The sequence below is a fragment of the Mytilus edulis genome, chromosome 7 (assembly GCF_963676685.1).
Source record: "Mytilus edulis chromosome 7, xbMytEdul2.2, whole genome shotgun sequence".
In the NCBI taxonomy this organism is placed as follows: Eukaryota; Metazoa; Mollusca; class Bivalvia; order Mytilida; family Mytilidae; genus Mytilus; species Mytilus edulis.
In genome coordinates this window covers 19,703,504-19,717,412 of record NC_092350.1, presented here as the reverse complement: position 1 = coordinate 19,717,412, position 13,909 = coordinate 19,703,504, and the positions used below count along the sequence as shown (strand labels likewise).

The 13,909-nt window shown below is 31.3% G+C and overlaps 1 protein-coding gene across 2 annotated transcripts in view; it reads right to left on the bottom strand.

The window, feature by feature from the left end:
- LOC139480951 (zonadhesin-like) overlaps nt 1-10,974 on the bottom strand; it is a 74,621-nt gene extending 63,647 nt beyond the window's left edge. For both annotated transcript variants that reach the window (XR_011654539.1, XM_071263942.1), the window contains exons 1-6: nt 10,826-10,974; nt 7,587-7,757; nt 5,960-6,124; nt 5,080-5,238; nt 4,671-4,811; nt 1,932-2,077 (exon numbers count right to left, since the gene is read on the bottom strand). Coding sequence is in view for 1 of the 2 variants with exons in the window: in XM_071263942.1 (XP_071120043.1) it covers nt 1,932-2,077; nt 4,671-4,811; nt 5,080-5,238; nt 5,960-6,124; nt 7,587-7,757; nt 10,826-10,883 (840 nt within the window). In the remaining variant the exon portion in view is untranslated. The remainder of the gene's footprint in view (nt 1-1,931; nt 2,078-4,670; nt 4,812-5,079; nt 5,239-5,959; nt 6,125-7,586; nt 7,758-10,825) is intronic.
- Nucleotides 10,975-13,909: the final 2,935 nt, after the last annotated feature.

Here is a 13,909-nt window from a genome sequence, read left to right as displayed (position 1 = left end):
TTGTAACAGGATGCTGTTACGAAGTCTCCCAAACAAGGCTCCCATAACTCGCCATTCCTATGGTCCCATCCACTTACAAGTATTCAAACATGAGGGGGCGGTGGTTACCACCAGGGACTTTGATTTGTTTTATTGTCCCATACAAGAATATGTATGGTTTAGGGGTGGGGACCTCAACCATTTAAAAGTTTTTCATACATGTGGGGTGGAGTGACTCCCATGGACTCTCCCTATATTTCATTCGATGTGTTTTATTCTTCCGTACAAGAATATATATGGTTTAGGGGTGCGGTGACTCCCATGGCCTCTCCCTATATTTCATTTGATGTGTTTTATTCTTCCGTACAAGAATATATATGGTTTAGGGGTGGGGATCTTGACCGTTAACAAGTTTTAAAACAAGAGGGATGGGGTGATCCCCTAAGGACTTCCCTTTTGTTTTATTTCATTTGTTTTATTGTCCCCTACAAGAATATATATGGTTTAGGGTGGGGATCTGGACCGTTTAAAAGATAATAGCACATTCTCAAATTGAACCGGGTGGGGTGACCCCCAGAGACTTCCCTTTAATTCATTTGATTTGTTTAATTGTCCCATTCAAGAATATATATATGATTTAGGGGTAGAGATCTGGACCGTTTACAAGATAATAGCATATTCTCAAATTGAAGGGGATGGGGTGACTCCTATGGATTCTCCCTATATTTCATTTGATGTGTTTTATTCTTCCAAACAAGAATACATATGGTTTAGGGGTGGGGATCTTGACTGTTAACAAGTTTTCAAACAAGAGGGATTGGGTGACCCCCTAGGGACTTCCCTTTTAATTCATTCCATTTGTTGTATTGTCCCCTACAAGAATATATATGGTTTAGGGGTGGGGATCTGTACCGTTTACAAGTTAATAGCATATTCTCAAATTAAACGGGGTGGGGTGCCCCCAGTGACTTCCCTTTAGTTACGTTTGATTTGTTTTATCATCCCATTCAAGAATATATATGGTTTAGGGGTGGGGATCTGGACTGTTTACAAGATAATAGCATATTCTCAAATTGAAGGGGGTGGGGATGACCCACCAGGGACTCACCCTATATTTCATGTGATTTTCTTTATTGTCCTATGATCATTTCTGAAGAGTGCGTGTGTTTATCACTTATAGTTTTCAAGTTATATTCATTTGAAAATTTTAGAAAATAAAATCGCATAGGGTTCTATAGTAAACCCCTCCCTTCTTTCTGCCCCCTAAAATACCCCTTAATAGACATAAATGCACAAACGAAAGATTGATGGCTCACCTAGACATATTAGTCTAACATTCTATGAAACCCTAAGTACTTAATAAACCATGGTCATTGACAAACAAATTGGCTACTCGGTGGTTTATTTAAACATATTCAACTTAACTGTATTCGGATGTCTCAAATAACTGAAATATCCTTTGATAAAGAAGAACAAGAAACAAAATGTTTTATTTTTTCAATCACGGACAAACTCGAGATCGGTATATAGTGCAAGTGAGTGTTTTTTTTTTTTTTAACTTTATCTCATTTTTGAAACTATTTTGATACTGAAAAAATAGATCGTAACACAGATGTTTATCGTTGTGTCTAAATAGGAAAAATAAACGGATCTAATGGGGAACATTGGTATGAAAGAATACCTATTAACATATATATCATTCTTTGACTGTATCTAAACTCACTGAAAATATGATTTTGCATAGTTAGATCTCTATATAAAAGAATAGTTGTCTGATTTGTAAATAAACCTGCTGTTTCTTATTCCCCACTATGACATTTTTAGTGAGTTTGAAATCGCATTGCAGGTAATGAATGTATAGCAGAAGATAGCATTGTATTGAGGCGGAACCAAAGATAATCTCATTTAAATTTATAATTTGAAAGTAAGTTGCCTATCACATGCTAAGTTACCCTAAAAGGCGTATTTCGTTCTCCGACTGGAAATCGTCCTTTTATCCATTCGTCCCCTTGATTCCCAGAAACGTTGAACTCTGCTTTTTGTGATAGCGTATCCGACTGTATCTTGTCTTCAATATATATTTTTAGTCTTCCAACTTCTGTTTAGAAAATGAATAACTACGAAGTCTTGCTTTCCTTTGTGAATATCAGTTAGATCATATGTCATTGTGAGGTAAAGGTAAATTCAAGATACAAAGGAGTGTGTTCAGTTAGATCCCTTTTTGGCCCCAAAATAATAGCAGTTTTACAAAATTGTGAAAAATGTAATCTTATATCTATTAACTGGAAAGTAGAATGCTTCTGCTACATAAATATAGGCTGTTTTTGACGATACAATGCACATATATCGGGTACTACCATCATTAGGTCATGCTAAATTACTGACATCTTTACAATGTTAGCATTTTAGTTAAATGTTAGACGGTTTCCGTCTTAAATGAAAGTGGCCGCATTCGTGTTCATTCATAAAATTGAAATGTAAAGTTGTATTTGATGATAATACATCACATATATAAAGGTTGAGGATGAACACGGATGCGGCCACTTTCATTTTTGACAAAAACCATCTGAAAAGTGACGTTTTGGGCATGCATATTTGATAGATTTTTCATATTTAAGCTTGAATCGGAGCGTTTTCAATGTCTAAATCAGTTAAAATCTTTAACATAAACTAATTGAATCAATTGAAATAGACACTTAAGTGTTTAAAAAGTGTCCAAAATCTTTCGTTAGATGAACTTGAAATTTGAGGCCAAAATGAAGGTTTTGACACAGAGAGCTATATTTTGGGTCATTTGCATATAGAATTCAATCACTTTTTTGTCATATAGTATTAGATCCTATTTTTATATGATTTTATTGAAATACATGCTATAACTTATAAAAGATATTCTATTATTTTTTCTGTATTCTCCATTTTTTGTGAATTATTTCTCAGTTATTTTATGTACCAGAAAAAATGTTTCTTTTTTTTTTTGGAATTGACAGTGTTTGTTCTTTTTAGATATTACCCATTTGCATGCCATTGATGGCATTGAAACTCGAACAATTTTAACCAAAAAACGTTGTTTTTTTTATAAATTCTAAATATGCAGGTAAAAAAAAAAACGAAAACAAAATGAGATATACTATTTTAAAAAGCTTTCATTTGCAATGTATGCACATATGATTATGAAAATCTAAACCTGTCGGAAAGTAACAAAATTCCATGTAAACGATCTTTGGGTGCAAATTATTTTTGCGGAAAGTTTCATAAAAAATCAACACACAATTTTCAAAGTACTAAATGAATTTTAAAATTCGTTTAAAAATATTCAATATGCTTATCAAGTCATGTTCATATTGTAACTAATGGGTTGAAATATTGTATTTTACAATTTTTGGTAAAAAAAGTTTGTTTTGTTTTAAATCTCAACAAATGCAAAAAAAGAAAAAATGTTTTCGTCTCAAATCGATGCTTAAGCTATGAAAACAACACACTGTAAATTTGGAACCTTTCGGGTATAGTTTTAAGATTGTTACCGGTTTTTTTTTTTTAATTTCACTTTACACATACTGTCTATAGTAAATCAATGGGTAATGTATACATTTAAACGATTTCTTGTGGGGCCAAACTTTGCTTTACAGCTAAACAAAGAAACTGTACGATTTTTAAAAAAAGAAATGATGGCAAACATCGTCTTAACCTTTCAATGAGAGGTTGGTATCATTAGTTGAAACTTCTGTTTTTAAAATTGTTGTTTTATGTGAATTTTGTCAAAAAAAATAAATTTCGCCAAATGACGTCATGAAAGCAAAAATTCTTTTTTTTTTAAACGGATTTATATTTCCATAGTCATTTAGTATTACTACCTTCAATATTGGTCCTATAAACGGAAACATTCATCTTGAAATTTGATAAAAAAAAGTTCTGTATCGTTTCTTTTTTTGACTAGTATATATTATCTTAAATATTTTGAATATACATTTTCGAAAAATTTGCTCATTGCTTTTCAGCTGAGGTCTTCAGTTCCCAAAGTAGAATTTTCACAGAAAAGAGTCAGAAGAAACTAATAGAATTTTTTCAAAATTAAGACTCAGTAACAAGAAACCTTCTAAAAATTGTGGGATTGATAACAGGTGCTCCGGAAGGGGTATACCGATCCTGGTCATATATTTGCATATGAATGGAAACAGCATCTTTCATAAATTTTGTTTTTAATACAAGGAAATATAATCTCTTTTTGGTGACGCCATAGCGACACTTATACAAATAAAGAGGACCGAAGTAACAAATCAGATCAGAAATAGCAATTCAATCCTTTTGAGTGATACCCTTTCTGAGATCATTGTCATTTACATAACAAGAGATTACATAAAATCGTATGCAATATACCTATTTTGAAAAATTCGGGAATAGCATATTTGTTGGGCTGTTTTTTGCTTTGTTGTCGGTTTGTTGTTTCGTCAACACATTCCTCGTTTTCATTCACAATTTTATTGTTGGAAATACATTTATTTCTGGACATAAAAGCGGTACAGATGAATAATAACTTTATTAGTGTTCAAACAGAAAGGGCTCCACAAAACTTGAACTAGTGGTATTACTAAATTCCATGAAGTATTAAAAGCTATTAGAAGCTATAACTTAATCTATTTGAAACCGCAAGCCTTTCATGAAATGGTAATTATAGTGTGTTGACCAATGCTTACGGTTGTATCCATGTACACCCCACATATGATACCAGATCTCAAAACACAGACCGCCTGTTGTAGCGGGAAAATACGGAGATGATAGTCTGGCTTTGTCGTTTATTTTTATAGGAGATGAAGATTCCATAAACATATAATGCCCTGAAATAAACAAGAAATCTGATTCACATAGCCTTCATATGAAGCAATTATCAATTCAGATAAACACATTACTTTATATGTTTGAAATATTTTTATATTTCTTACTTAGTTGCGTTTAATGCACAAGGAAAATGATTTTTCTTTTCTGTATACTATTTAATATTTATTCGGGAACACATTCCTTTTTTTAATTAAAAAAAAACATTTTGAACTTCATCTCCTTTGAAAAAGTAAAAGAAACTCCCACATTTTACGTCCATTTTCGTACCGTTTCCAACTTCCCCCATGGTATGGTCATACTTCGGACCTGTGCGTCGAGTAGGTGTGGTACCAGAATTCCATTTCCATTCAAAATTTGCTAGTTTATCATGTTGCCAGCCACAAATATTTTCATCTTCAAAATCACAATAATTTCCTGGTTCTACATCTGCATAAAAAATATAGGCAAATATCTGCATAAAATAATTTACAAAATAACATTGAAATGCTTTTTTCCAAATGTGTTATACAAAGAAATTGTGAACACTAGTATCAACTCTGCAATTAGTTTTCTTTTATTGATTTATTATCTAACTCAAAGATTTTGTTTTATATTAAAAGTGATTTATCAATATTTAGAGCTAACAATCTGCTGTCGAATGAAACAAAGAGGCACTTGTTACATGAGCCGCAGATTAATATTGGCAAATAGTTCTATTTTATGTTTTAAATTATGTATTTTATTTTAGACATTAAATGCTCGAAACCTATTTGTATTTGTTTGGTAATTGCCTGTCTTTTTTAAGTGGTATGTTTTATATGTTTAATTTGTTTTGTTTCGTTTTCATATTGAATTAAATGCTTACTAGATCTTATTTTTACAAATATGTTTTTCTAAGAAGAATAAATATAAGATTTCTAATTATCAATATAACGAAATGTCAAACAGTAACGCCTCCGTCGCTAGCTGTTGTATAGTGCCGTTATTCAAATTCTTGTTGAAAACTTTTAGTAATTGAAGAGAAGTTATGTCACAAGTATATCTTCAATATATTTTTCTGTCGCAAAAGTTTAGCTTTCTTGCTTTTAATGAAATAAACCATTTTGTTTTTGAAAGAATAAATTATAAAAAAAAGTTTGAATTCGGATAAACATAAAAAAATACGTACATTTACATGAAGGGACTGGGGCACTCCATGTTTTACCATCACAAGTGATTAATTTCTCGCCTGTTAATTTGAGTGGTGGAGCACATTTGAATTCTAATACAGCACCACCTTGATCGTTAGTGACTGTAAGATTTTCTGAAGATTGAATTTCATCACAACCTTTTCCTGAAAATAAGTAGTTGTCTGGGTTATACTTGTTAGTTTTAGGATATTTTGTCTGATTATTCATAAAAACTAAAAAAAAATGATTTTTGATTGTTTAGGCTTGATTTTATTTAAGTCTCTTGTTTATGATTGGATTCATTGGCTAGACAAAGTGGGTGTATATTGTGCAGTTGAATTGACAATAAAGTCGTTTTAAGTTTGAATTTCTTTTTACAGAATTTCGCGAAACAGCTTTAATGTAAAATATATCAAAAATAGTTTTATATCCCTATATTTTTTGCGATAAACTGAACTGAGTAATTGTTATAGTAACTTAGAACAGTTATCTATCTGAAAGTATACTAGTACACAAACATTTCAGTAAATATCAATATTAAACCTTTGTTCTTATGGATAAAGTGATTGAATTTGAAAATATGAAACTGCATTAAAACTGGACATAAGAAACATCTTTATAACCAAAAAAAGGTGTATCTATTGAAAAAAGAGACAGAATTTATATACAAATTTCTTTATTTCATTGGCTAGTTTCTATCAAATCACCATAGATAGAGAAAACGGTTAACAGCTTATTTATCCTAAAAATCCGATTCAGATATTTTTAAGTTAACATAACCGTAATAATCAATCGACAGTTGCCATTAATCTAAGTGTTGTGCTTTTGACAGTTCTCATTGATTTAGATTTTGAGCTTTTGGATATTATTTAATGATAAACAGAGAGAAACTACAAACAACAAAATGTTATTAAAAAGACAAAGTTACAAGGAATTCAACTGATGGAAATCTGAAACTGTCTCCTTAAATGAGTTAAAAACCCATAGATAACTTGAAGAATATTTTTGTCAGATATTATCCTTGCTTAAATGGATTAAATCTGATAGATGGTGAAATATTGATGATAGTGTTGTAATTTTTATATACATCTAAATATATGTTTATTTCTATTTTACATTTTTAACAAGTGAGGCACTTTTGAGTCTCTAGTATATTTACCTTGAATTAAATTTCTTCATTTTTAGATGGGCACTATATGTTGTATAATGTTGCTTAAAGCACTTAAATTCAATAAAAGATATGTTTCCAATGTCGTCTTAAATACCAATTTGTACATAGCACAAATATTCGCTTTTACTTTAATATTTTGATTGTTCAGACCGTGCATATGATTAGTTACCGTTCACAACATTCTAGGGTTTTAATTCGAACTAACAAAATAGTTTGAAGTGTGTCTCTTTTGCATTGCTGATGAACATTGTTGAATCATACATTTATGCTAATAATTTACGTTGGTTTAAATTTACTAGTGTTTATAGTGTTTGTAACCACACTCTTAAGAAGCAGCACTAGGTGTAAACACTTCAGTATGTACCAAAAAAATCAAACTAGTTTTGCTTCTTGAAAGTTTTCAAAATGGGTTTGAATAAGATCTTCGATAGTTGGGATATAGAAAACTTACTTACGTATACAAACAGGTGGTGGGAGACTCCATTTCCCGCTTGAACAGATGACAAGTTTTGGTCCAAATAACTTGTATTTACGAAAGCATCTGAACTTTGCAATTCTGCCTCTTGCCCGCAGTCTTACTCGACCATGTGCTGGATGATCTAAGTTTGTACAACTTTGTCCAAAAACTGAAAACAAAAATATAAATAGATATACAAAATAGTATCTTATTGTTCTGATATTTGAGGTTCGTGTTTATAATACCACGTACTAATCATTTATATTTATTAGCATCTATGAATATACAAAAAATGTCGAGATAATAGTCAACCATCTTTGTTGCTAGAGTACTAACTATTTTCCCCAGCCCAGTAGTCAGCACTTCGGTATTGACATGAATATCAATTATTTCGTACGCGTCATTTTTATAAATTTACAGTTTGCAAAATAATGAATTATTCGAAAAACTTGGGATTTTTTTTATATCAGGGATTGATTACCTTAGGCCTATTTGGCACAACTTTTTGAAATATATGGTCTTCAATGCTTTTCAACTTTATACTTGTTTGGCTTTTTAACAATTTTGATCTGAGCGTCATTGATGAGTCTTATTCAGATGAAATACGCGTCTGGCGTATCAAATTATAAGCATGTTACCTTTGATTACTTTTTTGAATGCATGCCTGAAAAGTTACACAACACCATCAACATTAAAAACAAAAGTACATAAAAGTATCAGTAAATATTCTGGATAACAGCTAACATCAATATATGCTGATTTTCAGAATACTTTTCAGATTTTACTGCACCAGTACAATATATATATATGGTCATTTGTTTTATTTCAATTTTACTGTATACTTTTAAAATCCTTTAATTGTTTGTATATAATATTTTCCTACCACGTAACTGATTTCGAAAATTGTGGCATGTGACCTACACACTGAAATCGGTATAACAATTATTGTCTAACACTATTTTGCAAGAAAATTCGTGCATAATTTGGCAGGGAAATATAGAACAGAAGTCCCTTTACCTACCGATAAATTAATGTATCATATAAACGACAGGTGAATAATGAAGAGCACTTAAAATACATTTTAATTTCTATCACTGAAAAGTCATTTTCGTAGATCTGAATGAACGGAAATAGATTTGACTAGAATATTGAAACAATCCCGATATATACAACATAGTGAGTGGTTATTTCTTCAAAAATATAGCTCATAAAGTATCATACTAACGCTACTTATATTACATACAAGGTATCATCAACTAATACTGCAATATGCATGCTGAGAAAGAATAATTAATAGGTGTATTAATATACGTCAGTAAATTTTCCGTTGCCTCTTTAGAATTATGTTGAAAATTATGATAAAATAATGAAGAATTAGGACATAAAACTGTTGTATTATTGCCGTGTAAAACTTATTCAATATAAGAAAGAGTGACAGTATTTAACCCCAACACATAAAAATATCTTGACAAGCATTCATTATATCAATGATAGATTGATCAGTGTTTAACACCATTTTCGGTAATTTTGTGCTATTTCGTGACGGATAGTTGTTATTGGTTGAGGTTATATTAACTATTCGGAGTATGTTGTGTAAAAATTTAACTGTAACATTAATCGTGGAAGTAATATCTTAATTCAACATTACTTCTATGCATTAAGGGAGCAACCATTTAATTTCAGGGTGTGGGTATGGGTTTTTTTCCTAAGTCAAAATTATTTTTTTTTGTTATCTGATTGACCAGACTATTCTTTTTCATCAAATTGGTGATCAGAATATTTTTTTTCAGAGAAAAAAAAACCTAACCCTCACTGAAGGTCAAATGGTCGTTCCCTATGAGAGATTACAACCGTTTCAACAATTCAAAAATTGTAAACGTCATAGGGAATTTAGTTTTTTATAACATACTTATTTATATTTATTGTGTAAATCTGCACAATTCCTTTTCGTGGTATAGCCTTTATCATGTTTAATGACTAATGCGTCCTTCATTTTTCAAAGCGTTGCTAAAGAAGGCTGATACAGAAAGAGCTTCGGACGCACAATAATTAAAAAATGTTTTGAATTGTTTAATGGCACTGTGTAAATACCGCTGCATGTGGTAGTAGTCTTCGATGATATATCATCAAATCAGTACCTGTAGTCCATGATTTGGAAATGACGTGTTCTTTTTTAATCCGTTATTAAAAAAGAATGTATCGAGAAGTTAAAACTTAACTCACTCAATAAGTTGATTTTATGTTGGTTTTATTTTAGATTCCTGTTTCGTCAAGTAGCTTTGCACATGTTTCAGTATTTTATACATCCTCGGCTTTCAAATATTTTAACCTAGATTCATGAAGATGAATATTTAATAATGGTTGAAACGCATTTCGTGGTTTTATAAAAAACAGTTTGATGACTTATTCATTTCACACTCCAACCGCTTGATATAGAATATCTTAAAAATGACAAAATCAGACAAAATGAGTTACATGTAGTCAATATTTGCTCTAGAAATAGGCTGTTTTTCTATTCTAAATGAAGTACAAAATCCCTTCTAATATCCTCAATGTTATATTTTACAAATGTAAAACATGGTCTACCTCAAACAGCTTTATTCATCACACAATTTCATAAGTGTTTTTGACTTCTGTTTATTAACGTTAAACTAGCCTTATTCTTGAAAACAAGGAAATAATTAGTTTATCTGTGAATATCATAAATGTGTAAAATTATAATTTTATCCTTTTTTGTCGCTATTTTTAAAACATAAAGTCACTTTTCAACCCACCATATTTTTCTTAAAATGACTTGTACCAGGTCAGGAAAATGGCCATTGTTATACTGTAGTTCGTGTCTGTGTGTGTTACATTTTAATGTTGTGTTTCTGTTGTGTCGTAGTTCTCCTCTTATATTTGATATGTTTCCCTCAGTTTTAGTTTGTAACCCGGATTTTTTTTCTAAATCGATTTATGAATTTCGAATAGCGGTATACTACTGTTGCCTTTACTTAACACTTTTTTGCTCACTCTAAGGTTTTGATTGACAAAATGTCTCAAATGATCTGACTTTGTTCCAAGGAATGATTATGAAAAGATTTTAAACAAAATAATGAATGATCAATAAAACATGTCATCTTGCCAAAGATCTTTGCTCATTATAACGCAATTTCTTGCAAAAGATTTCTGTCAAGTATAACACAATAAAAACCAAAGTATTTACTCACTTGTCAATGATGCAATCATGCTACTTACCGTGCCGAATATCCAAAGCTAGTAATAGAAAAATAAATTGCAAAATTACAGTCGGCATTTTTTCAATTGAATTCTGCAAACGTGCTTTACAATAATGTCTTCAAAGCCCTTTTCTTCCGCCTCAGTCAGAAGACATAAGTACTTGAAGCAGGATGTTGGTTTTCATTGGCCTACTGTACTTACGGTATAATATGTATAGGTATATAATTTCATTTTAGTGCACCCAATTAATGAACGACAACTACCATATAATTTTCTATCATAGAGCATACCACAGGTATAGAATGGACAAGTTTTTGAAAGTTCAAATGGTCTCGTTTATCATAGATTTTAGTCTGAGGTTGTCCATCTGTGTCAATAAAGAGAAAAGGGGATACTATATGTTTCATAATGTCGTTACAGTTGACAAATAAATTTGATAAAGAAACCAAACAACAGATTAAATTAAATTGAATAAATAAATATTAGAAAAACAGGTTAATGTTGACTGTGTTTAACAGAATATCAAAATATATCATTTTTAACTTTGTAGATTTGTGGAATGAACACTACAACTTCAGTAATATAAGTACGTATGACAGCTCTAATTTTTTTATATGTTTTATATATTAAAGATATCAAATGAAGTGGTCTTATTGATATCATAATGCATGTAAATATGCACGCTTAGCGATAAGAAATACTGTACCAGGAATACGATAACGTGATTAAGTTTAAGAAAGATATTATAAATCGGATCTTCAGAATAGATATTAGAGTTGTACACTTAAAGAAAACTCTTCCTACGGATTATTAAGGAACCGCTCATTGGTAATAAAAAAAACATTTTAAAGGTTATTGATGATTAAAGCAACTATATGATCCATATTATCCTTGTTTTTTCTCTTTGTTTTGTTTTGTGTTGTCATTTATTTTGCATGAGCCAGTAAAATGATTATGACATTATAAAGCTACAAGCTACAATCTCAAAGCTTTAAAACTCCTTGGTATAGTTTGTTTAAAAAAAAAGTTTTTCATTGGGTTATTTTCAATTTGTAAGTCTAAAAAGCATAAAATAGATACAACCTATATCTAAAATCGTATACTCAATAAATTTGTAATTGTTTCGATCTTCCAACTTTAGAGAACCGCTGATGATTCTAGTCTTAACGTTTTGCTTATAAACCTGGTATGTTGACACAATTTTAAAACCACTTAGAAAAAATTAAAATAACTAAATTATCGAACTCCAATGAAAGTCCCTTATCAAATGGCAAAATCAAAATCTAAAACATATCAAACCATTGAAAAACAACTGTCATTTTCATGACTAGCTACAGCATTCCCTTATGCAGAAAATTATGGCTTAAACCTAGTTTTTAAGTTAGCTTATACTCCCACTCGTAAGACAGTTGCTTCAAACTCCAATATTGATAACCATGTGTGAACAGAACAAACAGACACAATAGTTAAAAATGTTTTAAATATTCAAAACAGCAGTCGATATTGTACAATAAACTTAATCACTATAAAATCAAACAAATAAAAAAACAACTAAATAATATATAGACGAAGCACAAAAGCAAAAAAGAATAACATTTATAGTGTCTATAGTGGAGATCACTTCTAACATCTCATTAGAACTGTCAGAATATTCTGTCATATAACTGTTCTAACCTGTCCTAGAACAGTTCTAAGTAGAACTGTCAGTATCAGTTCTAGGTAGAACTGACTAAATAAGTTCCGCCCCCCTTTTTTTGGAAAAAAATTTGGTTGCTTATATAGGGAATCACTGATGCGTGACTGGAGCGGCCCCCCTTTGGTCAGTCAGTGGGCCCCCTCTTATGAAAATTTCTGGATCCGCCACTGCATTTGCCCCTGGACGTTCGGCTACAAACAAAATCATGCATTTTTCTTCGGCTTCTTCAAATTATATTAACATTAAACTATTCCAAGAAGAGAACTTCCCATACATGTACTTTTTATTTTATTTTTAAAATAAAGTATAATAATCAGTCAGGTTGGATGATGCCGTTAAATAGTTTTGTTCAAAAAAAAAAAAACATCACAAACTACTGACATGTGACTGACTTAAACATGTTAAAAAGTCACTTTAGTGACGGTTCATTATTATGGATACAGAGAGGAAATAACGGCGCGCTAAATTCTTAGATATGGTATAAATACACCTTGTCGCAATTTGTCTGTCATTACTGGATATCACACAGGTTCCCGTAAAATTTGACGTCATAAAACAAAATATCTGACGCCACAACGGAAAAGTGATTGTTGTATGCTTCAAAAGTTCAAGAGGCCGGGTCAGCCAGGATTAGCGATAAGGTATATTGTGTTTCAAAGTTGGTGTCATTTTTATCATACGATCCGTCCTCACATAGAAATATTATTGGTTTACAATGAGGCCATAGCATATATATTTACACGATAAAGCGTACATAAGTTCAGTTTTGGTTGATTCGGTCAAATAATTTTGTTAAAACGACTCACATACCTGCCAACTGTCATAATTTGCGGGGGATTTCCAACATGAAAGCTCCCAAATGGAAATTTTGAAGGAGCAATTTTGTCCACAATCTTAACCAAAACAGTTAGTTTTATAAATGCTACAAGCTGTCAAAAGTATGAAGCAGCCTAAAAACAACATTAAAGTGCATTTAAAGGCCCCCTTTAAGGTAATTTGGAATCACAAGAGTCCTCTTGCACGTAAAACCCCCATGGACATTTTGAAAAGTTGGCAGGTATGAACTCAGTCTGAGATATCGAAACTACTGAAAGGAGTAGGTTCACTAAGACCCCTTTTGGCCCCAAAATATAGCAGTTTTAGAAAATTGTGAAAATTTAATCTTGAAGCTATATTTTGGAAAGTAAAATGCTTCTTCTACATGAATATGAGCTGTTTTTGACGACACAATGCACAAATATCGCGTTCTAGCATCATTAAATAAAGGCAACAGTAGTATACCGCTGTTTAAACTCATAAATCCATGGACAAAAAACAAAATCGGGGTAACAAACTAAAACTGAGGGAAACGCACCAAACAAAAGAGGAGAACAACGACCCAACACTACAATGTAACACACACAGAA